Below are 26822 nucleotides of genomic sequence, written 5' to 3'. Positions count from 1 at the left end.
GCAAAGCAAAGAAGAAGCTGCCAAAGTGTTATGTTGTAAATGTGTTTGAAACTATTGTTGCCTATAGGGGCATTTGCTGATTTTCATCCATCACTTAATGGTTTCTTTTCAAATTTCTTCTCAGAGCACAAGAGATAGGGTTTTCTTGGGCTTATAAGGTTAAGAATTAGACTGAAACTCTGCTTAAACCTGGACCTTAAAAGGGTAACCTCTTTGATAAAAGAAAGGACTAGAAAAAATCAGTCAGCAGTACCAGCAGAAAGTGAGAAACTTGTGTGTCTTGGCCTGAGTTCTAGATTAGGGGAAGGAAGACCTCCCTGAGGATTTAAGGAGTTTTATAGTTTAATTTACACTACCTGCAAGATCTGCGAAATCCTTAAGCTTTGAAATAACTTAAAGGTATTAGACCCAAGGCAGTTGGCAAATCAAATTCTCCTTGAAGTAATGCATTCTCATCCCAGGCTTCAAAGGCTTCCCTCATAGATACTGTATCAAACATGAGCTTACAATCTGAAAATACAGAATACACAAGGAAGTAAATTACTATGAGTGAGAGTGGCAGAAACATCTGACAGAATTAGATCCCTGAGAGGGGCAAGTGATGGGCTTACTGGGTTTCAACATAAAGGGATTTAATTTGTTTAATATTCAAAGAAGAAGACAGATAAAAAAATATCAAAATAGACAAAGCAGAGTTGAAAAAGAACCAAGTACAATCTCTAGAAGTGAAAACTATAATCATTTGAAAGTAAAATTATAAAGAAACCCCACACACTTTATTTAGGTTTTAGCCTTTCCCCATGGACTTCATCTCTTTGAATAGATGAGATTCTTTGCTTATGAGGTATGGCCAGAAGGTCATCCTTCTCTGTGGCCTTCTTAACCTTTAATCCTAGAGGCTCTGTGAGTACAGAGTAAATAGTCCTCTTTTTCTAAGATAACCTCATTTGTCTTCTAATTCAAGTAATACTGAGCTAGTATTTCATCTCATCTGTTGAGTTTGTGCTTTCTTTTGGTACTTTATTTTTAAACTCCTAATGCTCTTCATAAAGCGTTTGTTAAATTTTAATACACCTATTCAAGCATATGATTAATTTATCAGAATTCTAATAATGAAAGGGATGGTATAGGGAATTACCTGTTTTTGCTTGTTTGTGTCTTTGTGATTAAATTACTTTTTCCCTAATGGAAAATCTATGTTGCCGATTGGTGTTTTTTTTTTACCCTACTGGCCCCCAAATACATGTTTTAGTTATAAAGATAATATAAGGAAATAGAGTAGAAGATGTGGGGGTGCCTGGCTGGCTTAGTTGGTGGAGCATGTAACTCTTGTTCTCAGGGTTGTGAGTTCAAGCCCCACATTGGGCATGGAGCCTACTTTAAAAATAAAAAGAAAGAAAGAAAGAAAATGCAAACAATACAGAAAAGTAAGAAGGAGAAAAGTATAAGTATCCAGGAAAAAAACCTCCTACTTTGTGGTACAAACCCATCCTCCCTTCCTGGCCACCCTTCTTCCCTCCATCCAAACACCTGTTCATTTATTCATATGATTTAGCATTTTATAAATGGGGTAGCTTGCTTTTTAGACTCAAGTATATACCCAGAACGATTCTCTCTGCCAGTACAAATTCACACAGTACTCTGGTGGGTGGGTTTACTGTTATTTTTATAAAGAAAACATTAACTCGGGGGTCACCTGGCTGGCTCCGAAGAGCATGCGACTCTTGATCTCAGGGCTCTATGTTCCAGCTCCACGTTGGCCCTAGCCCTGGAGCTTACTTTAAAAAGAAAGAGGCACCTGGATGGCTCAGCCAGTTAAGCCTTTAACTCAATTTTGACTCAGGTCATGATCTCATGGCTTGTGAGATGAAGCCCCACTTGGGATTCTCTCTTCGTCTTCCCTTCCCCTGCTGGCGCACACACTCTCTCCCGCTCACTCACTCTCTCTTGCACCTTGCACATGCAAGGTCTCAAAATAAATAAAAATAAAAATAAATAAATCAGTAAGAATAGAACCAGTTTATTCATTAAAAAAAAAAAGTAAAAAGTTACTTTAAAAAGCAGTTTTATATTGGTAACGTGCCAGAATTATTCTGATACATTCTCCCACCATCAGTTTCTATACATTTTTTAAAAATGTTTATTTTCAGAGAGAGAGAGAGCATGAGCAGGGGAGGGGTAGAGAGAGAAAGGGAGACACAGAATCTGAAACAAGCTCCAGGCTCTGACCTGTCAGCACAGAGCCTGACATGGGGCTCGAACTCAGGAACGATGAGATCATGACCTAGGCCGAAGTTGGCTGCCTAACCGACTGAGCCTCCCAGATGCCCTCTATACATTTTTTTTTTTTATAAAATGAAATTTTCACTACTCATAGTTAGATGGATGGTATGTCAAATCAAATGTGTTTTACATGTATTACCCATTCATTTCTTAACAGCTTTGACCTTAATGCAGTTACATTCCAGAATTCTGAGAGACTGGGGTTTTCTATTAGGGCTTTGGAGTAGCAGCTTAGAAGTTGCTGAAGCAGTTAAGAGTTGAGCAGCATTCTTAACAGCTGCTCTACGGTAATACTATAGCAGGTGGTTGATGGTAGAGACACTTCTCTCCATTCTTTCCCCACGTGGTTAAGGTGATATAAACTGATACACAGTTTAAGCCTTTGGGCTTAGGTTTATTTGGGTTTGTTTATAAGAAACTAATCAAAAACTTTGAAATGATTTTTATGTAATAGTTTTATTTCTTTCAAAACATTTTTTTAATGTTTATTTTATTTTTGAGAGAGAGAGAGACAGAGTGTGAGCAGGGGAGGGGCAGAGAGAGAGAGAGAGAGAGAGAGGGAAACACAGGCTGATGCAGGCTCCAGGTTCTGAACTGTCAGCACAGAGTCTGACGTGGGGCTTGAACCCACAAGCTGTGAGATCATGACCCGAGCAAAAGTCAGATGCTTAGCCAGCTGAGCCACCCAGGGGCCCCAGATTTATTTCTTCTTCTTTTTTTTAATTTAAAAAAAATTTTTTTTAATTTATTTTTGAGACACAGAGAGAACATTAGCAGGTAAGGGGCAGAGAGAGAGAGACAAAATTGGAAGTAGACTCCAGGCTCTGACAGCACAGAGCCTAATGTGGGGCTTGAACCCATGAACCGTGAGATCATGCCTGAACCCAAGTTGGACACTTAACCAACTGAGCCATGCAGGTGCCCCTATTTCTTCTTAATCTTAAAAAAAAGACATGAGTCAAATACTTTATATTTCTTTTTTAAGGGAAAAGTTACTTTTTAATTCTTTCCCTCTTTGAATATTTTACGCTATGCTATATGGGTTTTCTGGGTGGCTCAGATGGTTAAGTAGTTAAGCATCTGACTCTTGATTTCAGCTCAGATCATGATCTCATGGTTTGTAAATTCGAGCCCCAAGTCGGACTCTGCGCTATTAGCATGGAGCCTGCTTTGGTTCTCTCTCTCCCTCTCTCTCCACCCTTCCCCTCTGCACACGTTCTCTCTCTCAAAATAAGTAAACCAAAAAAATAAACTGTGCTCTAATCCTCTTTTCTCTTACTTGAATTTTAAGATTACTTTTTTTTTTTTTAAACAAACCATATTCTCTTGGGTATTCAGAATTTTAATTCCTGCTAACCCTGTTTTCTTAGTATATGGCCTTGCTCATAGTAGACATTTAGTAAATATATCTTGACTAAAGTACAGATGACTTAATATGCTTGGATGAGCCCCGGTTTGATGTGCCACCTCCTCTGTGTACTGGCTCTGGGTGGCTATGGCACAGGGCATACAGAGGCCGAAATACAAGGAAGCGGAAAGTGAGGGTCAGTGTCCTCACAAACCATTCTTAAGAAGAAGGGTGGAGTCTTAGGATAAATGCAGAATTTCTTACAGGTACAAGGAGAATAAAAAGAGAATAGTCTCTGAACAGATGGATTTGGAAAAGTATGTGAAGACCTGATGCCAGTGGGCAGGGTCAGGGGGCTTCACAGATAACGTAACTAGTATACGAATGTTCCTTTGGCGTAGTTTTCGGTCTTCTCAGAAGAGCTGACTACAATATGGCAGCTGTGTGCAGTGTGTCAGATGATTTGGTTTATGAGCACACTTCGTCGAAGCTCTGTCCTCAGAAATGTTTTGGTTTTCACGGTCTCTAAAGATTTCCAGTAGAATTTTAATCATTGTGAGAATTTCTTAGTCCTTTAAAAACTGATAATAACTTATTTAATTTTTTCCAACATAATGCTGTTTATGATAGGAGTGTAGTCCAAAGAAGGACCAGAAAACTGCATCCTTGGTGGCTTCAGTCGGTGGTCCTTCAACGAGCTCTAGCACGTCTGCCGTGGCCTCTACCAGCTCGGGCTCTACTCCAGCCCAGGAGACCATCTGCCTTGATGACTCACTAGACGAAGACCTTTCTTTCCATCCACCTGCACTGGATCTTGTTTCTGAAGCTTTAGCTGTTATCAACAATGGCAACAAGGGCCCCCCAGCTGGCTCAAGGATAAGCATGCCGACTGCGAAACCTCGTCCAGGACTGAGAGAAGAAAAATTAGCAAGTATCATGAGTAAGCTGCCACTGGCTGCTCCTAAAAAACTAGATTCTTCTCAGACTGCACATTCATCAAGTCTTATTGCTGGTCACACAGGGCCGGTACCAAAGAAACCCCAGGATTTAGCTCATACTGGCATCTCTTCAGGCCTTATTGCTGGTTCCTCAATTCAGAACCCTAAAGTCTCCTTGGAACCGTTGCCAGCCAGGCTGCTGCAGCAAGGACTACAGAGGTCGAGTCAGATTCACGCTTCCTCCTCCTCACAGACCCATGTTTCCTCTTCTCAAGCCCAAGTTGCTGCCTCCTCTCACGCTCTGGGAGCATCAGAGGCCCAAGACGCTTCTTCGTTAACACAAGTAACAAAGGTGCACCAGCATTCAGCTGTCCAACAGAACTATGTGTCTCCATTACAAGCCACCATTAGTAAATCACAGACCAACCCAGTGGTGAAATTAAGTAATAATCCCCAACTTTCCTGTTCATCCCCGCTTATTAAGACTTCAGATAAGCCACTTATGTACCGCCTTCCCTTATCTACTCCCTCTCCTGGAAATGGTTCTCAAGGGTCCCACCCCCTGGTTTCTAGGACAGTACCTAGCACCACTACCTCCAGTAACTATTTAGCCAAGGCTATGGTGTCACAGATGTCAACGCAGGGTTTCAAGTCTCCCTTCTCAATGGCTGCATCCCCCAAACTTGCCGCATCTCCAAAACCTGCCACATCTCCTAAACCCTTGCCCTCACCTAAGCCTTCTGCCTCACCCAAGCCCTCTCTGTCCGCTAAGCCTTCAGTATCAACTAAACTTGTTTCTAAGTCCAACCCAACTTCGAAGCCTCCTGTACCCCCAAGCTCTTCCAGTCCAAATGCACTAGTAGCCCAGAGCAGCCACTCCAGCAGTAACAACCCAGTCCATAAACAGCCCAGTGGGATAAACCTCAGCAGACAGTCTCCCACCTTGAATTTGCTGCCCTCCAATCGTACTTCAGGCCTTCCATCCACAAAAAATCTTCAGGCCCCTTCAAAGCTAACAAATTCCTCACCCACTGGAACTGTTGGGAAGAATAGCTTGAGTGGAATTGCAGTGAATGTACCTGCCAGCAGAGGTAGCAACCTAAACTCAAGCGGAGCAAATAGGACTAGTCTCGCTGGGGGAACAGGAAGTGGAACACAGGGTGCTACTAAACCGTTGTCTACTCCACACAGACCATCCTCTGCCTCAGGGTCTTCGGTGGTGACCGCCAGTGTGCAGGTATGTACGCTCCCTGTGTTCCTGGGACAAAATGCCAGCTTGTTTGATCATTCTTGTGAGTCAGCCTGATAGCCATAGAGAGAGAAGGTGTTTGTAACAGCTTCTTACCTATGGCTACGGCGTGTTCCTGACGTTGACCTGACAGTGATGGGGATACTTGGTGGATGAGGTTTCTCTTGGGATGTGGACCCCCCCACCCCCCGGTAAAGTAGCACATGCGTACTTTCACAGTTTTTGAAAAACATATAGAATGAATATTTAAAACTGTATGTTGTCAAAGTCAAGAACAAAGCAGTAACTTACAAGTTTAATATACCCTCACTTGTCTCCTTTCTAGTCCCCCCTCTCCTGCTACCTTTCTGATTTTTTTTTATTTAATCAGATTTATACATTTGTGGGGTTTTTTTCCTTTAACCATTTGTCTTTTCAAGTAAAATTCTTATTTTGCATGAAACTTGCAGTTATTTATGTATGGTTCTCTCTCTCAAATTACTGTCAATCATCCTTTTATATACTAGTTTTCCCACTCATGAGTTTTTAATTTAAATTTGTCTTGCAGTTAGCAGACTGCCTCACTCAAGAAAGGAGTCTTTTCAAGAAGGCTAACATGAAGCCTAGTTTCCCTTAGCTCTGGCGTCCCTGACCATTTCTGTTCCCTCACACGTGAGGGTGTATAGCCTTCTTGGTCACTGTCTCCCTCCCGATGTTACAAATACTGTCCCACCAACCTTTGCTTAGCATTTAGGATTATGGAGAAGTCTGAGGCCTTTCTGATTTTCTGTTCCCTTATATGTGTTTTCTTTGCCTAAATTGTAGTAAGATTTTCTCTTTTACTTGGAATTCAGGTATTCTTGGATTATGACTAGATTTATCTATAAGTGCTCATTAACTTTGTACCTAAAACATGGTGACCTCTTTCAGTCTTAGACCTGGTGGTTTTTTTCAGCTCAATAATAATTTGTTCTATTATGCGTTTCATGATCATTTCTGAGCCATATGGCCTTAGCTTTGTGAGAGCCCTTTATCACTCATATATTTCATCTCTCTTCTTTCTATATCATCTCTGTCATTGTTTTCTTCTTTCTGCCACTCCTTGTATTGAGACCTTGTCAGATTTGTCCTTCATGTGACCAGTTTGATTTCTTTAATATTCTTTCTCCCTGTCCCCTGTCCCCAAAAGTAATATGTATTCACTGTAGGCAAATTCAGAAAAAAGAAAAATCTGGGGCACCTGGGTGGCTCACTCAGTTAAGCATCCGACTTCAGCTCAGGTCATGATCTCGGGGTTCATGGGTTCGAGCCCCGCGTCAGGCTCTCTGCTGACAGCTAGAGCCTGTCTTCAGATTCTGTGTCTCCCTCCCTCTCTAACCTTCCCCTGCTCACGCTGTCTCTTTCTCTCTCTCAAAAATAAATAAAACATTTTAAAAAATTTTAAAAAAGAAAAAAGAAAAATCACTATCATCCCACCAGTATTTATGTTTTCTGGGTATCCCTTTAGAGTCTTGTCAAGAAAATAGGTTTTACATAATCTGTTTCATAACAAACTTTAAAAAAATACATAACATTTTATGATGTGTTCTTGGGTTCTTAAATGTTTTTTGAAAATATGGACTTTTATTGATTTGTGGAATTCTGTTGTCTGAGAAAGTACTGCTTCTTGTTTATGTGGAAGAGGAACATCTGCTTGGAGAATGTTTACCTTAGTGTTTGTAAATTTTTTTACTATTCAGTAGAAGCTAAGCATCGGTATTCATAAACAAATGAAACCAAATCATCACTCTGCCTTTACTGTAGGCTTAGGAATGAATTCATTCCAGAATTCTAATAAAAATAAAATTAAATTAACTGATACTTGATTAGTTGAAATCTTGGACTCACTGATTTTTTTTAATCTATTTTACTTTTATCAGAAATAAAATAAGAAACACTAATTAGGGATTGCATGTTAAAATTTAAGTTATAACTAAGATCTGGGGAGTTAGTTCACATTCCTATTACATTTATTAAAATGTTGACTGCTTTTGATATTAATCTTTAATTTGAATAAAGGAAAGAATTATAACAAAAATACCCGTTCCCTGCCAAAAGGGTTCTCCTTCCTAGTATCAATTACTTTTAATTCTCCTGGTGTTCTTTTGTGTTTTTAAGGATGAAAAATGGATAAAGACAGTTGATTCATTTTAGAATTAACTTTTAACTTCTTGTCATTATAAGGCTTTTAGCTCACTTCATACCTTTGCCATTCTTCTGAAAGTAAAATTATAACCTTTGACCACGTAAAATATTGTCTCTGTTGAGCTAACTCATAAACTATGGTTTCACTTACGTTCTTATTACATGATCTTTGGCTCTTTTTCTTAAGTTAAAAATAACCTTTCTCCCCTTCACTCATGAATTTAAGGCTACATCTTTCTCCACCCTTCGTCGTCTCCAGTGTCTGTCTGTTCTGTTCCCCACCCCACTCCCTCAGCCTTCTTGTATTTCATTACTTATCCCAAGGGAAGCTAGACACTGGCAGACCGATTGGTTTGTCATTAGGGAACTATATGGCAGAATTCGTGTTTCCAGAAAGTAACTGCTTCCCTCTGGTTGTCTTCCTTCCTGAAATGACTTTATGATTGAAGGCCTTAGTGTTCGTGACTTCAGACCTGATCCTTTTTGTTCTGTCTTACTGGTTTGAATGAAGAAAAGGTCAGTAATTGAATAAAGTTGTTTGTAAGTTTGGGAGAACCGATGGCTTTTTGTTTTTAATGTAGCCTCTCACTGAAACCTTGTGACCTCTAGATCCTGTTTCTCTAGCTCTCCGATACTAAAGAGATACATCCGTGCCTGCAGAACACTCAGCTCCTGTCTGAAAGACCTCTTTAGCTGTCTGTTCATTTGCAGAGTGAAAAGGACAGGTCCTGAGCTTAACAGAAGTTAAAATCTTTCTGGGTTCAGAGTATTTACCTCTACCTTCTTTCTATTTAATAACTTTCTGCTCAAGGCTTTCCTCTTCTTTCTTACCCTTCAGCTTATTGATTTTTCTATGAATCCTGTCTTTGCCACTTTATAATTCCCAAAATAATTTATTCCTTAAGCAAATGTTTATGGGGTATATAATATGTGCCAGGCACTCTTCTAGGTGCTGGGGAAATAGAATGAACACCATACTCAAGATTCTTTTCTCTTGGAACATATATTCCAGGTAGAGACATAAACAAAACACCAATTTAAAAAAAGATATGTTAAGTGCTCTGAAAAATTAAAACAATTATATGATAAACTGTGATTGCTGCTAACATAGATAGGGGAGTTGGGAAAAGCCTCTTTCAGGACGCAACATTTGAGCAGAGAATTGAATAAGCAGGCCAGTCCTTTGGAGATAGGTGGGAACAAACAGTCCAAGCTGTCGTGAAGACACGGAACTAGGAAGGAGCCTGATGTGTAGGCACGCACGTCTAGACTAGGGAGAGACGGACAGGTGATAAGATCTGGGAGCAACCAGAACCACGTGATGGACAACCTTGCAGGCCACGATAGGGACTTGGGGTGTTAATCTGTGTTCAGTGGGAAGCTTTTGAGGGTCTTCAACAGGGAAGTAATATGGTTTGATTTATATTCTAAAAGATTAGGCTGGGCGTTGTGGAGCATGGGGGACTGGTGTACTCACCAAAATAAAACATGGTTAAAAAATTTTGTATATATGAATAAATACTGCCCACCACAGGAAGATCAAGGTTTTCCTTTATATTATCCCCCAGAAATCATGGAGGTCATGGCAGTATTTCTGACCATGGGGCATCCTGGGTTTCGCCTGTTTATGCTTGCCTGTTTTATGTTGACAACTTCTCCTGTGTACTTCTGAACGATATCAACAATAGGATTCCCAATTTTTGGAATGTCTCCATCTTGTAAGAGAGAGAGATTTATAAATGCCTTGTAACATTTAGATAATCTAATGTTTCATTTTAGTTTTATAAACAGAAGTCGATGTGGAAGTTTTTTGGAAGTACAAAATGTTAGTTATGTCATGATATCATTTTCAGTTGCTCAGTTACTTAATTTTGGAAGTTGCCCTAATTTACATTTTCCAGCTATTTTAATACTTCAGTTAGCCTCCTCCAGAAAAGCTTGAGTTCTCCTTATTACCAGTACCTAATGTTCCTTCCCAGAGGGTTTACTTGGGGCAAACAGTATTGGAGTATGTACACCATATTATCCTGAGATTACAATAGAATTATGATTTAAAAAAGAACTATTATTAATTCTTAAATTGATACAGGATCCCTTCTATCCAAATTGCTTCAAAGCATTATTTCTAAGTTAGTAATTCTTTCAAATGTATCTGTTTAGTATATAATGGTTGGCTCAGAAAGGGAAAGTCTAGAAAATAAGAAAAGTAGCCAAGTCCAAGCAAAAGTGATAAAGATTTGTACTTAAGTGTTGGAAGAAGTGGTGGTTAAAAAAAATTTTTTTTAAAGGCAGAATAAGTATGTTGACAGTGAATTCATCTGGTCTTGTTATTTTATGGTGTCTGTTTGGAAAGAATGAGATTGCTAATGACAAATAAGGTCGGTCACATGATTGCAGGGCCTGAGGAGTTCATTGGTGGCTGATGAGGCTTCCATATCCAAGTGACATTCCTCACTGAGCTTTCAGATTTACAGGATGAAAACTGTGATGAAGTCAGAAGTATGGATGTAAATTTGAGATCTAACAAAGAAGATAAGGGAAAGGAAGGCTATTGGAGAAAGAGTTGAAAAACTAGAATTGAAGCCTTCCTGAGGCTGTTCTTCATGTTTTGTTTAGCAGTGGCATGGACCTTTTGGTGTATAAATAAATATATGTAATTGCCATATATGTATGGGAAGATCACTTATATTTTTTCATGGATTAACTAAGAAAATGATCAGCCCATTTATTAATAATGTTTACTGAAAGAGTAGCATTGTTTTCTGACTATAGTTAACATTGATTACTGACTAAAAAATATTCAAAGAATTCAGTTTTCTTGAATAAGTTTAGAACTATAAAATTTTTGCCCAGGGAAACTTAGAATTGGTGAAGATAAGACTACAAAAAAAAATCACAGTTGCAGAAACTATAATTGCTAATATCCGATACTGAAAAAATTTTTATTTTTTGTTGATAAGTATATATAGAAAAGAAAATGAGGAAAGATTATTGCTGAATAGAAAATTGTTCAAAGGATTAAATTAGCTTAATGAACTATAAGTAATTTCTCAGCGAAAGCTAACTAATGTTAGCATATTTCAGATTTAAATGTATTTTTCACAAACATGGCATCAAAGCCCAGGTAGAGGAGTGTTAAAACACCTTTTTACCTTAAGGAGTCTTAAGTTGAGAAAGGTAGTGAAATGGAAACCAGCTTTCAGGGGTTAAGGAGAAATGAAATAATGTGGAAAATGTAGGGTATCGTTTAGTAAATTTGATAACAAAAGGAGTACAAATAAGGTTGTTTCTAGGGGTGAGAAAGAGCCAGGGGTAACTGTGGTTGTTTAAAAAGAAAAAAAAAAAGATGAGGACTCTGTATGTGACAAGGCAGAGGAAACATGGGAAAAGGTATAATACTAGATATTTGTACTAGAAAGTTCTGCCTAGGTGGGATTCAGGGCACAGGTCAGATGGTTAGTCTTGGAGAGGAGACAGGTAAGGCTAACGATGAGGAAGACTATCCGGATGGCCTCATTTCTTTAGGGCTTTATGATGGAAGCAGAGGGTATTCCTTTCGGGGTTCTCAGAGAGTCCTAGTCTGGCTTTAACCACAGGGATTGTGTCAGGAAGACGGTAAAACAATGAAATTACCAGGCATTTTCAAAGATCATATATTAATTGAATGGAATTAATGACTAGTGGCTCAGATCTAGGGGCTAGAAGCAAAAGTGGATAAATGGAAGTCTGAGGTGAGGAAGAAGTGTTAATATAGACATTAAAATAAGTGACGGAGTCTAAACTGGTGATGGAGAGCTGAGTAGAGAATTATGTCCGAAACCAATATGGGTAGCTCTTAGAAATCTGCTTTTCACCTCAGTCTTCATTTTCTGTCTCATGACATTTCTGTTAGAGTTAGGACACAGTGCACCCCTGAGGATATTAAATGCAATAAATCAATTCAGGTTAAAGATTTGATTTCTTATGTATTTTGACCCCTGGTTTCTGCAGTCCACAGCAGGAGCATCATTATTGGCTAATGCCTCACCTCTGACTCTCATGACATCACCTTTGTCTGTAACAAATCAAAATGTGACTCCTTTTGGGATGCTGGGTGGCCTTGTTCCCGTGACCATGCCCTTCCAGTTTCCCTTGGAGCTACTTGGCTTTGGAACGGACACAGCTGGAGTGACAACCACCTCGGGATCTACCTCAGCCGCTTTCCACCATAGCCTAACTCAGAGTAAGTGGGGCTCTTGTAGTTACTGGCCTACCTAGTTTGACAGAACGGGAAGTCTCATGAATTTATAGTCAGCAAGAGTAGTCCATGTGGAGTTAGTGAAGATTACAGAACTTTTTTTTTAAGAAATGCAGTTTAATTTCATTTATATATAATAAATCAAATTGGTGGATTCAGAGTTTATTTACAGTTCTTAAATGAACCAACTCTACCACATTTCTGTCTGAATGAAATTTATAATAAGCGGAAGGCAGATTTGCTGGATCATTTGCATACACATATTTACGTACGTACATTTTTTCAATGTATGTACTCGAAGAAGGACTTTGAAAGGAGGGGCTATGCTTAACATTAGATAAACTGTTTTCATTTTTTATCTAAGAGGGCTTAAACCTTCGATTGAAGAAGGTCACTAACAGTTCTGTTTCTCTGTCAGATTTACTAAAGGGTTTACAGCCAGGAGCTCAGCATGCAGCAACACTTTCCCACTCACCTCTGCCTGCACATTTACAGCAAACGTTCAATGGTAAGAAAGATGCCTATTTTTTCATCTCATAATATTTATATAGATTTATAGATTGGATTATAAATCTCTGGAAATTGAATGGGTTGACAAAAGTTGGAAAAAACAAATTTTCACATGACCAAATCCTCATTAGCAACAAACTCCTTGTAAGCGAAAGGACATAGGTAAAGAGATCTTTTGTTGCATGTGAAGAAAAGTTTTTGGTTGTTGAGAGCGGAACATCACGAGTGGAGGAGGGGAACAGAGAGGGGGACAGAGAGAATCTTAAGCAGGTTCCACACCCAGCACGGAGCCCAACATGGGACTTGATCTCATGAACATGAGGTCATGACCTGAGCAGAAACCGAGAGTCAACACTTAACCAACTGAGCCACCCAGGCTCCCCTGAAGAAAACATTTTGAAGGCATTTGTTTTATTGAAATGATGACAAAGAACAGGATTCAGAAAACAGTGTACAAAAGTCATGTCCAGTAATTGTAATAGTTCACATCTTTTGAAGGTTTACTAAGTGTCAGTTAGTCTTGTAACTACTTACATGTATTAGCTAATTGAATCCTTACAACACTTGTGAGTGAGCTAATAACCATCCCCATTTTTGTAGATCAGGAAACTGAATTAGAGATAAGCACCTTGCTCAAGATGATTTGGTAGTAAGTGATCTGAGACACCAATCTGAAAAGTCTGACTTGGTAATTTTTCTGCCTTTTAAGAGTGTTCCAGTTAATACCCTCCACACTGTATGCATTATACACTTGCAGCCCAGCTAGATCACTCTGAAATTAGTGGACATTGGACATAACATTTTGGCCTCTAGGTTATAGCTTTCAACAGCAGTTGACCTCAGTAGACTGCTGATACTATTGTTGAAAGCCATTTTCAGGATCTTTTGAACAGAAGTAAGTGTTCAGCTATTATTTTGAGGTTAGCTGGGATTTCACAGTTTTTTTGGCCACTGCATTTAAAATGATCCTTGAGGGGGGTCACCTAGGTGGCTCACTCAGTTAAGCATCCAACTTCAGCTTAGGTCATGATCTCACAGTGTATGAGTCTAAGCTGTGTTGGACTCTCAGCTGTCAGCACAGAGCCTGCTTCGGGTCCTCTCTTCCCGTCTGTCTCTGCCCCTTCCCTGCTCATTCTGTCTATAAATACATACATACACACATACATACACCCACACACTTTAAAGAATAAATAAAAATAAAATGATCTTTGAGGGGCACCTGCTTGGCTTCGTTGGTTAAACGTCTAGTTCTTGATTTCACCTTATGCTCATTAGATCAAGCTCTTTGAGAGAATGAATATAACTTCTATGTATTCATCTTTATATGTAATACAAACTTTTTCTATAATGTCTTCAGTAGTAAATATTTTTGGCTTTGCAGGTCATATACTCTCTATCACAGCTACTCAACTGCCAGTCTAGTATAAAAACAGCCATAGATAAATATGGAGCATGAGTGTGGCTGGGTTCCGATAAACCTTTTTAAAGTAATAGTGGGCCATATTTGGTGCTTGGGCCAAACCTTGGTCTAGAGAAGCTCACAGTTCAGTTAATATGAGTATTTTATTTTGTAATTTACCACAGCTGCTTTGAGCACAATCCTACCTTACCATTTTATGAATTTAATCATTCCTTAGGTCAAATCATTCTCTCTACAAACACAGGTACATAATATTTCATTATAAATGGAAAAGCCAATTCCTTAGATGTTGTCACCAAAGTTATTTTAATAGTGTTCTATTTATACAGCTTTTGAAACCATCATCCTCTCTCATTGATATATCTTTTCTTCAATAGAGGCAGTTTTTTGTTTTGTTTATGTTTTAGCAGTTAGATATCATATGCATGACCCTGGCAGTGTGGCTTGTGGTCTCCTTTGGCCTTAAGGTTGATCCTGTCATGCAGCAGTTTGTTCCTGTTCACCTGTGTGTTTCCACCATTCCTGCCTCGCCCTGCCTTTCTCTCAGGCCTAGGAGTGGGAGGCTTCATTGTCCTTGCTACGGCAGGACCCTGTTAAACTTTCTCTATATTTTGTTGGCCCTTGAGGTCACTGGGTTCTAGTCTTACCCATTTTAAATAATCAACTGACTAAAATTTAATAAATAAGTAAAATAACATTTTTCCAGTTAAGAAAACCATACGTAAGGGGTGCCTGGGTGGCTCAGTCCAACATCAATTCGAATCATGATCTCACAGTTTGTGGGTTTGAGCCCTGCGTCAGGTTCTGTGCTGACATTTCAGAGCCTGGAGCCTGCTTTGGGTTCTGTGTCTCCCATCTCTTTCTGCCCCTCCCCTGCTCACACATTTTCTCTCTCTCTTTCCCTCTCTCAAAAATAAATTAACATTAAAAAAAATTTTTTTAAACATGTAAAACTAGAAACCATTGTTCCCAGTAGCCGACTTTTCTATCACTTACAACTTTTGCCAGGTTAGGACCAAAACAAAGACTCAGCTAGATTTTTCACTACCAGTGTATCCCACTCATTTAATAAATAATTGAGAATTAATTATCCAGTGCTATGCCATGGCAAGAAATTCAATTTCACTAGCAAGAAAATGAAACTGACTTGGTCTTCTAAAAGGATGGAAACATGTGGTAGGTTCCTTCAAGATGGGGATTGTCTCTTCTGTTCCTCTATGATCCTCATAGCATTTGCCACAGTCAGCTCTGAGGTAGATAATAAACACATGCTGAAGTAGTATTTCATCTAAAAACCAATTGAACCGCAGTCATTTGAGTTAAGAGGCTCTTTTTTGTTGAGTTCTCTTTTATGTTTCTCAACCTCTGTAAAGCCATCCATAGCATGTAAGTTATTAGAGGTTGTCTTTTTAGCAATGTCATTCACATGAAAATTAAGAGTTAATTGTTCTCGTTGCTTCATTTGCTTTTAGTCTGTATTTTTATAACACACCAACACAGTCCAATTAAACATCTCTTTTTCTCAGATGGAGGCCAAAGTAAAGGGGAAACTAAATTACCACGGAAATCTCAGTGACTTCCCAGCGAGCAACGGAGATGAGGCACTCAGCTGGCTGATGGAATCTACCTGATGGGAAAGTACTCATGTGGTCGTAGGGCTGCTGTTCCGTCGATGTTTACATTCTCTCGTCCCAAGCACTGTGGTGAGGAGGAAAAAAGAAAAGAGAACATTACTTGAGTCAAACCAGGTGCAGGAGGAAGAAATGCTTTCGTGCAAAGTTAGTGACCTGTGGTCTCCTCTAAAGAAAGACAAAGTGACCATATTAACTGACTTGAAAGAGACTCAGTTGTCAAACCCACAGAAGTACAAATTTGATTTTTTTCCCCGGGGGAGGAAGAAGGAATCTGAGGATTTGGGTAAACTCCATCCATCCTGGGGGTTGGATCTGAACACTTGTAGACGTAATCGCATAATAAAAGGCAGTCTATCTGGAATTAGGCCAGTTTGTCAGGAGTAACAGTCATGTTTATCTGAGTGGACTCTGCAGCAGATTTGCCACACAACAAAATTAATGACCCTGTGTTTGGTCCAGACAGTAGCTGAGGAAATACTGTCCTCTCACAAGTCCTGAACAAACTTGAATCTTCTCCAGTGTGTAGCAACCCCCCATGCAAATCAGTGGACTAAAGATGTTTCAGGAAAGTTATTTTAGCACAGTGATATATATTCTTAAATCATCAAGATTTTTAAAAGTGAAGAAATTGAGCCTGTTGCTCTTAACAGACAAAACTTAGATGTCCCCTTTTTGTAAAAGGGTCAATTTCATCTTCCATTCAGAAGCAGGTACTTAACTCTTCTTCAGGTGATTTGTGCATCTGGTATTGACTGGTTAATTCTTATTTCCATTCTTGATGTTAAAATGTGACTCTTCAGAAATGGGGATCTTTGACGTAGGGCTGCGACTTCGGTGCTCCCAGCCCTGCAGACCCGACACTCTGACTGTCAGCTTCCCCAGCTTCGCCTCGGCTCACCACTGCTCCTGGGGCTTGTAGCTAGCGGTACTCGAGGTAATTCTTAATTGTTGGTAGAGACAGGTGTACGTGTACTGCACATGCCTCTTCGCTGGTCATTCAAATGGCATATATATATTTTTGGAAGTTTTAAGATAGTATTTTAAAGGGAGGAATTACATTAGGATCATTATGTGTATAAGGGATTATTTTTTATAACAATCACAGTGTATTTTTACTCCCTGTATCCAGTGTAGTGAAATTGATTTGGAGCATTTGGGATCTTAAAGCTTTATTAATATTTACTGAGAATATTGATATGTGGGTAAACCTGTAGATAACAAAACTACTTAGTTATAGCTTCCTTCTGCAAATACATATTCAACAAAGGATGTTAAGGGAGAAAGTTTAGTTCTTTTTGGATACATTTTATTTTATTTTTTTGGCCTCACTTTTTGTCTTGTCTCTTTTTCTCCCTATTTAGGCTTCTGAATGTTTTCAAACTATTCCCAAGATTGATGTAAGCTTGACCCATTTATAACAACAGACTAACCTAAAAAACAGCATGAGATTGGTAGTAGCAAGATTTGCATCTGTTTTCATTACAAGTTACCCTATACGCTTAGATTTCTTCAAATAAGTGTATTAGCCTGGCCCTTGTTTCCTTTGACAAGCACAAGTCCCACACAGCCTGCAGGTCTGTGAATAAATTACCACCGATCTGGTCAGATCTGTGTATCTATATTTTGACTTCAGAGTCACATTGGCTTGCTTCAGAGCTAAAAGTTAGTAAGTAACTGAAAACTTTAGTTCCAAGAACTTGTTACAGTCAGGGGAAAGGACTATTTCAAAGGAAACATTGATATAGTTACTTACCTCTAAGAATTTAGTTTACCTGTAAAACAAATCAGAATGTTGTATCAACCCCAGTAGATATTTTGGAAGGATATTGAGATGTTGCAGAGAGGTTTGACTTGACTTGAATATGTTTAATTAAAAGTTGTTTGTTTTTTTTAAATTAGGGAAGCTTACCCAATTCTTGACTTATTCCAGTGTAGTATACCTGTTGCTTTTATCTAATTTAGAAAAAGAAGTCTTTGCTTATACTCTGTGGGAGATTTCCTTTAGGAAGCTAGTCTTTGTTTTACTTCCCACCCCAGGAGAGAAGTCAGAGTGCATACTAATCTCTCTTCCTGCTGATAATTGTGCATGTGTTCATCTGTTTGTGTGCATACAAAGATTTATTTATATATAAATTCATTACTAATATAAGTCAGAGAATAATTTCAATTTCTTAAATCTTAAATCAGTTCCAAATCATGCTATGTGAAGATCCCTGATAATTCTTGGTTGTCGTTAGAGAACAGGATTATCAATTCTTCCCCGGTGTATTATTTTATAACTAACCATTAAAATTATCTGAAGGCTCTTGGCTCTGAAAAGCCCATATATATGGAGATGATATTCTATTCTCTTCACTCTTGATTCCTTGAGGACTACTACCAGATCCCTCCCTCAGCCCCCCACCACATTTTCACTAACTTATATCCATTTCGGTCAAGAGTGCCCTTTTATGTTGTACAAATGAAAGAAACATCCTTCTATTTCTTAATAGATAAGTAGGACCAGAGAGCTCCTAGATGTAAATACAGAACTGTTTCTTTTCTAGATCATAACATTGAAAATGGTGTACATACTTTATGGGCACCTGTCTTTACAGTTTTTCTTACTAAATACAACCATATAAATTGGTTATTTTTTAGCACAGAGACTTGTGACTCATACTGTATTTTTGCACTTAAAAGTCAAATCGTGTTATTTTTTAAAATGGTGAGTAATTGGAAAGGATATAGAGCAATGTGTATTTCTGAAGAGCATTAGCAACATCCCAATGCAAAAATAATCAGCACACTTAATTATGTCCCACTCAGCGGGATTCTTGATTCAGGAAAACTAAGCTGTTTTGTTTTCAACTGTCTTATGTTTTAAATTGCCTTCACTGATGTATAAGCTGTTACTGTACATACAAGTTACTCCTCAGTATTCACAAGCAATAACGGTCAGCAGAGCTGTCTTCAGAGATAGCAGTGCTGAGCCTCAGTTGGAGACTGTTTGGGAGCAAAGTGTCAAGCTCATTCAGAGCCTCCAAAGTCAATGCAAGCAATAATTCCACTATAACTCAATCCTGATTCTTTCTCACATGCTTCTCAAACCCGAGAGTAAAAGAAATCATGGTTTTAAAACAGCCTGAAGAATAACGTTTTGGAAAAAGAAGTGAAGTTAATCCGAAGTCACAAAAATCCTGATATTCTGAGGAAATCAGAGGATTGTGTCAGTCCATTCTGTCATGCCTACCACCCCTTTGATGGATGTTGTTGGCCCAAATTACGTTTTTTTATATCCTAGAAGTTAGTAGGGTTTCTTGCATCACCAAGGTAGGGGGAAGAACCGGGCACATACACGTTTGGATACTGTGGGTTTGACACCTGTTTGAAAACAACTTACTGGGAAAGATTTTTAACCCAGGATTTCTGCCCCCGCCCCGTCTGCTCTTCCCCCCAAGCAGATCTAAATTGTTTACTACCCAGGGTCGGAAAGGGCAGACACGTCTAGTTTGTTCTGGTTGCCATTACCACTCCCCTTTCCGCCTCTACTTGGTTCAAGACATTTTCTGAAATGGAAATTCTGCTGTTAATCAAACTGCCATTGATTGTGAGAACTCTGTGTCCCTTGGGATCGTCTCTTAGAACTCCAGTTATCTATCATATTTGCTGCTACATTTGTAAAATGAACTTTGCCTGTATTGGTCGATTTTAACCTAATTTACAGTTCCTCATTTCCAGGAGGTTTTGTCATATAACTTGACCCACGTATAGAGTTAGGATACTTTATTTTAGGAGTGTACCATAAAAGCACACTGGTTGGTCCCTGTATTCTTTTTATTATCACTTAGGTTTTGAATTTATGTTTGCCTTTTTTGGTTCATTGATGTTTTGTTTTGCTTTATTTTAAATTAGAAGTAGAAGAGTGGGAAAAATCTATAATCAGGCCAAACTTGAGAACTTTCCCTGTGCTTCAGCACTATAGATTCTGCTGACCATATGTTCTCAAAAGGGGCACTTTTACTTTCTCTTGTGCATGTATGATTGTTCTGTTGTGTTTTTTGCTTTTGTAAAAATGAAGCGGAAGAAAAATGCAGTAGTAAGTAAATGATTACAAACATGTTCTGTAATTTTATTTTATAAAATTTAAGGGGAAAAGTTTAACTCTGTAAATCATTTCTTAGCTCTCGTAAAATGCTTCCTCCTCTAAAACATGCTGAATTCAGGCCTTTGTCTTCGTTAAGTGCCTTTTTTTTCTTTCTTTTTTCCCCCCTCTTGAAAGTGTTCTCAGATATCCTAAAGTACAGGCTACTAAGTCAGGGGATTCAGAAGGAAGAATCTCATACTTGCCAACGTCATGTCATGCTGTAATATTCTTCCTTTTTTTTTGATGTATAAGGATATATGTGTAAGATACATACATACATATATATATATATATAACTAGTAGCTGCTGTACCATTGCATCCTTTCCAAACACACTTCTTTCAATGTCTGCAAAACTTCTGGCTTGTTTATTCCATTGCTTTTAGTCAATTCAAAAGGGTAGATTGGGAAACTGTCTTTATACAAGATGCTGTCTTCCCCCTTTGAATATCTGTTTGTAGAAGTTAACAAAAATACCTAAATATAATAAGTCATTTATTTCAATTAAGATAAATTTAGTGGACTCATTGACTATTCCTGGATATAACCCACTGCTCTGAGCCCTTCAAACTTGGCATGAGTAATATTGGAGAAAGCATTGGAATAACAAGAGTCTTTTGTGGGTCAAGTTGATAAGGAGCAGGATGGCAGGCGAGACTTTTAAGACTGGAGGCAGCTAGAGTCAGAATCTTGGTATTGTATCTGAATCAGTTTTGAAGAAAGGTAGCAACTTGGTCAACATTAAACATGCATCCTATTTTCTTCTGGGAAATTATTTTTCAAGAATTCATATAGCTACATATCTGTGAAAAGTTTAATAAACGTAGAAAGACTTCAGATACTCATGGAAACACTCATATAACCTATAGCATTCTTGAGAGATCTTCAATTTTCTTTTTATTTGCCAGATACTTACATTTGGCTTACTCTGGTTTTATGGTTATTTAGATTTCTCCCTTGAACAGAATAGCCTAATTTTCAGTATCTAAAATTCATCTGTGTCTCGTTAAAACCAGATATGACACCTTAAGGAGACTAAGTTGAACCAATACTCAAAGCCCAGAACGAATTTATCTAATAAGTGCCCCCTTTTAAAGACGTTTTAATTGGGAAGAGGAGACTGGTGGTGAGCAAGAAGAAAGCAGTGGCTCCTGGTGGTGTTACCTGATAGCAAAGTGCTTATCAGGTAGCCTCAGTTCAGTTGAGTCACTCTTGAATTACTACATTTAACAGGGGGAATATCATTTTAACCTTCGTGCCTCAGATTACCCATTTGAAAATTGGGTATAATAATATTCACCTACCTCCCAGGGATATCAGAGACTTTACTATTTCAAAAATACTTTGAGTTTTTCTAAAATGTCCTATAGATTTAAAAAAGTATCACCATCTTCCCGCAGAGGCTAAAAAATGTTTCCCTATGATGGGTATAAAAAGCACCATATGATTTTTAAGTTTAAAGAAGAATCACTGGAATTCTAATTTAGATGCATATTATTTAAACATATTTGTGGTGGGATTAAAATGATTAATTTCAGGTTAATAAGTGGGAAGGGGGAATAACACTAAATTGCTTAATTATGAATAGATTTTTTTAGCCTTTTACGGTGTTAATACATGTGTGATTTTTGCCAAGGTCATGGAGCTACAGCTAGGTAAAGTTTGGATGATTGGTTATTGGAGTTGATTAATGATCCTGAAAGTTTTATCTGTCTCACTTTTTCATCTTCTCAATCTGCTTTCCTTATAGCACTTGTTTGGTGATGGATAGCTAAGCTTTTAGCTTTCTAAGAAGGAAATGGGTATCTCCTCATTCTTGAAAATCAAGAGACTGTGTGCTATTCCGTCACTACAGTCTCCTCCGTCTTTGCTCTGAAGGGGCAGGCGCTATGCAAAGTCAGCTGGGCATGCAGCCAGCCGGGCCACCTCTGTGTAACTTAGGCTCCTCCCACCCACGACGGAGGCGGAGTCATCTGCCGGCCAGGCTGTAAGAGAATGGGGAGAGGGGAGGCAGGATTCACTTAGCTGGGACACTGGTGGGAGGGGTAAGGGGAGAAGGAAACATGATTTTGCTCATCTCTGAGGATGGAATGAAGATCATTTTATTCCACCTTCCATCCTGGCATATTAAGTAGTGATACTTGGAATTTTCCTTTATCATTTAAAACAAGAGCAACAGCAGGAAAAAATGGATGTTGTGTTTTTAGTTAGGGCTAAATGCTAAGCAACAATTGTTAGAGAATATGTGTAGATTTAAATTCTAGCACATATTCAGGGTCAGGAAAGAGAATGTAGACCGTAAGGAACAAATTACCCAGCTCAAGTGAGTCAAGAGAAAGCACCAGGCCCAAGCAGACCAAGCATCTGGGTTAATTCCCACAATTGGCCAAGGCCCATTTAATCTCTAGTGATAGGACGTTTTTCCTTAAAAGTCACTTTTTGGTTGTTTACTGCTTTTTTCAGATAAGGCCTTAGTTAGTAACCTCTAAATATCAGCTATGCAGATAAACATACTCCTTATTTTCCACATTTCCCTCTTTTTCCATTCTTCAGATAACAGATGTTAAATGACTTCTACCCAAAGAAATAAGGCATAAGGGTTTTGTTGAATGTGTGTTTGTTCCTTGGGGAAAATTAACAGAAGCATAAAACAGAGATATTTTATGTGTTCATCTATCCTAAAATGTGAACTTTATATTCAGAAACTTAAGTACAGACCCTTTTACTGGTGAAAAGCTGTACTTAGAATCATGGAGTGTCTTTGGGTTGTTAAGATAAAATCGTCCCAGTGTTCAATTCTGAGAACGTGTTAGGTTCTGTGGCACAGTGTTCAGGTTTATAGAGCTGAACAGTTGGTCAGACTCTAATTAAAAGTAGCTTTGAATATTTAATGTTGAGGTCCGTCTTTCCTCATTCTTTTCACCTGTAGTTTGAGCTCAAAAGTTAACCATTTCATCAGCTAGTTGCTGTACTAGTGCATGTTGTCAAGAGTCTGGAGCAGAAAGGTTAGACTCTCTCCTCCTTTTCTCACTCACTTGGGCCACCTTTCCTGTGTCTCCATTCAACCCACAAGTGCGGACCACAGGCACAGTCCAGGAGACTGTTCTGTCCTAGCACAGACTCAGCCAGGGACTCAGAGGGTTTAATCAGACTGCCTTTGAACAACTGGATAGTAAATTACATTTTTCTCGGATATTCCCAAAGTACCATTTGCTTGACAGAAGCTATTTGTGACCTTTATTTTAATTTCCTCTTACTGTAATTCTTTGACTTCTCAGTCTTTCTTACCTATTTCCATTTAGAATGGGTTAGCAGTTTTCAGAACTGTTTCCCGAACAGGTCAAGAGTACTTCCAGGAGTCTCAGTAGTATAATTAAAGGGGGTCTGTATGTCCAGGATTTGGAATCATCACTGGTGACTGGAATTATTTTTCTCTTCCCCTTGTATTAAAACCTAGATTTCCCTACTACTATACAGTGTGGTAGCTATAATTCGTGGCTTCTTCTTAATACTTCTCAAGGTTATTCAAAAAAGATGAAGACTTTTGTTAAGGGTTCTTATTTCTCATAATACTCTGCCTTGCTTATATTCATACTTCCCCTGGAATGAGCCTACTTTGCAAAGATCTGAGTCACACAGGCCATGTAAATTCTTAGAACCAGTTTTCTGTTCCTCAGAAAACTCTGCCCATTATTTGCTCCCATTTTGCTAATGATAATAAAGTTCTATTTTATCTTAAATCTAGTTTTAAAAATATTTTATAATAGAGCACTAATGGAAACCTAACTGAAATACAAAAAAGATAACTATTCCTCAAGATAACTTGGAAATACTTCTGCTTTTGAAGTTAACAGCTCCCCCTCCCCTCTGAGCGCAGTGGAGAGTGAGCAGTAACCAAGACCAGCCACTTGGCATGTTTTTCTGTGTGACAACCTGCCTTTGTCAGATCGTCCTTCCCTTGTATTTTCTGTCCTCGGAGCCATAAACTTTCCCCATGTTTTGCTGTCGTGTGCTGTTTGCAGGGTTGACGTGCCCTGTGGCAGCGCGTAGGATTTTTCTTTCCCATACCTGCAAAATTACCAAGGATGACCCCGGTGTTGGCGAGGGGCATTAAAAGACAAAGAAGTTATTTCTCGGCTGATAAAAGTGTTACTGTTTCCATATAGTGAGTTAGAAAGTTGGCCAAAGATGGCCAACTTTTTAAATCCTGGCTATGCCTGCATAATTAATTACGTATACGTCTGAGACCTGATAAGTAAGGGGCCCTTCCACAGTAGAGGCAGGTTTCCAACCTACCAATAATTTCCTCTGATCTCTGGCTAGCCATAGAAAAGATTCAAGCTTTCTACTGTCCTTTTGTTGGCTGTCGTTGAAAAATTATATCACAGAAAGTATCAAAAATATCAGACTATTCTTAAGAAGAGTATGTAATCTGGGGCTTGCCCTTGCGTTTTGCTCACTAGATGTTGTTAAGCTTAAAAGAAAAGGAAAAGAAATCTCTGGCTGGTTAAAATTTGTGCCCCAAGTAATATGCTAATCAAAGTCTACCACGGTAACTAAGCGAAGGGTGTTTTCTCTCTTACATTACAAGCAAGAAACTTTATTTGCAGTTGTAAAATTATTGCGGACTGCAGACCTATTTGCTATAACTGATTGGAAATAAGGATTCTGATTTTTAGTCTGGGTAAGCACATATTTCCAACACTTGTGGTATGCATTTTGATAAGGGAAAGACATTTGGTTGGTAACAGAAGGAAAAAACCGGACTTATTTATACAGTGAACGTTCGCTCTGTAGAGGAACTTCCCTCCAGGCACAGTCCTCCTCCACACTTGCTACATAGATGCCAACACGTTTCACAGCTGATCTTGAAGGAGGGAGCGGAAAGAATTGCTGCTCCTCTGGGTGAAAGGCACTGATTACTGTATCGCATTTGTTTGTAGGGAGGTGCGTTTTTGCTCACTTGAAGGGATATACTGTATTTTAAATAAGTGTGTGACTTAATATTTTGGGATTTTTTTTTCCTCCTTTAAAACTGGACCTGAACACAGCTTTGAGTTGATATTTGTAATAATCTCAGGACCTGAAAGATTGTAGCATTTAGTGTGTCTTAAAAATTATGTACTGTACCAGCCATGGATTTTTGTAAATATACCTGTCTCCCTTTTTTGTATTATTTTAGTAAAAAAATAATAAATTTAAATAAAAGGGGGTGGTGATGACATGTGAATGGGTGTGGGTGTGTATGCGTGTGTGTTTGTATAAGGCTCTTTTGAGACGAACTGGTGCTTGTTTAATTTCCGGCTCTAACGAGAGCAGGAATATGGCCAAACTGCTGCTACCGACCCTGCACTGAGCCGAGGTGTTTCCATGTTGTCTTTCCCAGTACTTAACACGGGCCACCAGGAAATGACTAAGAAGCTAAATTCTTCCCACTGCCACCTTGCCTTTGCATTCTCGGTTCTACACGCCCTTTGAACTTTCATGGCAAAGCTTTCCAAACTCTGGGTGGCCTGTTGGTCTCTAGTTTTTAGAGAGCTCTTGTCACTGTTTTCTAAGAAGAAAGAAGGACAGGTCAATTTTTTTTAACCAAAAAATAATCACACATTTCACAAAACCCTGATGAATTTTGGATATGTGAGAGGGCTTAAACATTCCTAAATGTGGATCTGTGAATTGAGTAAATTAGCCCCATGGATATACGCCTTCGGTGCAGGGGAAAAAAACTTTTTTTTTTTTTTCGTTTTGCAACAGCCTTGCTCATATTCCAGGTATAGCTAGCAAACCCCTGTTTTAAAGCAGGAGCCTTATTTGATTCAGTGTAGCTGTTTCCTGTCTATCCTTTGTGACAGGACCTTTTACATGAGTGTTTTTTTCTTTTTGTATGTGTTCTGTGTTGTATTAAATAAAGAGGAATGTACATATTATTCTCGTGTCTGTTGTGTTATTGGGCTAACTCGGACTTTAATACCTTATTCTTTTAGCAGTGGTTGAGTCTCTGTTGTCTGTACTGCACCGTGCCGAGGGCTGCTGGATACAGAAGTAAAGGGCAGGGGCCCCACTTCAGGGTGTTGGCAAACACTTTGCAATCTCATGAGAGCTTAAAAGATAACAGTTCAAAATTTGTCACAAGGGTGTGTCCATTGCTGCCTGACCTATGAGTTCAGAGCAAGGAAGAAATCAGACTGGAGCGATCTGGGAAGACTTTGTCAGATGGATGGCACTTGAGTTGGGTCTCAGGATAGTGGGATTTGGCCAAGAAGAAGGCAAAAGGAATGTCCCGAGCAGAGTCAGCAAGCAGACCAGGCTGGTGTGATGTGTACACTGGGATTGGTAGAAGCCAGACCGTGGGAGTCCTGGAATGCAGGCTTGCTAGGTGTTTCCTCTGGGTTACAGGGTGTGCGTGTGCGTGTGCGTGTGTGTGTGTGTGTGTCAGAGTGCAAGGAATGCTACTAGGGTCAAGGTTTGAAATGTAGATATTCCTATCATACTGGTTCTGCAGAACCGATCATCTTTGGGGTGTCTGGCTGGCTCAGTCGGTGATAGAGCATGCAACTCAATCTCAGGGTCATGGATTTGAGGCCCATGGTGGGGATAGAGATTACTTTTAAAAATAAAAAATAAAAAGCTCCCAAAAAAGTGATCCATCTTTAAATCCATTACCTGCAGAAGACCTCTAGGAAAACTATTACTAAGATAAAGAGTAGACAAAGAATTCAATCTAACTCTGGGGAAGGAGTAGGAGAAAGAGATAGAAAGCAACATGTGAGAGAAATTGAGCACTTTGTCATTTGTACGTGTGTATGTATACACATAGAAAATACAGAAAAGGGCATATACCCCAAAATATAGAGTGATTATGTGAGTGTTTTCTTCCTTTTACTTACGCATATTTTGGTGCATTATCACTAAGAT

The 26822-nt window shown here is 38.9% G+C and overlaps 1 protein-coding gene across 1 annotated transcript in view; it reads left to right on the top strand.

Moving 5' to 3' along the window:
- UBN2 (ubinuclein 2) overlaps positions 1 to 25834 on the top strand; it is a 74297-nt gene extending 48463 nt beyond the window's left edge. Inside the window, exons 14-17 of the mRNA XM_029917915.1 lie at positions 4262 to 5806; positions 11972 to 12203; positions 12637 to 12726; positions 15675 to 25834. Of these exons, the coding sequence (XP_029773775.1) occupies positions 4262 to 5806; positions 11972 to 12203; positions 12637 to 12726; positions 15675 to 15724 (1917 nt within the window). The 3' untranslated portion in view covers positions 15725 to 25834. The remainder of the gene's footprint in view (positions 1 to 4261; positions 5807 to 11971; positions 12204 to 12636; positions 12727 to 15674) is intronic.
- The last annotated feature ends 988 nt before the right edge of the window (positions 25835 to 26822 follow it).

This window comes from Suricata suricatta, chromosome 2, assembly GCF_006229205.1.
Source record: "Suricata suricatta isolate VVHF042 chromosome 2, meerkat_22Aug2017_6uvM2_HiC, whole genome shotgun sequence".
Lineage (NCBI taxonomy): Eukaryota > Metazoa > Chordata > Mammalia > Carnivora > Herpestidae > Suricata > Suricata suricatta.
This window is presented reverse-complemented; position numbering and strand designations above follow the sequence as displayed.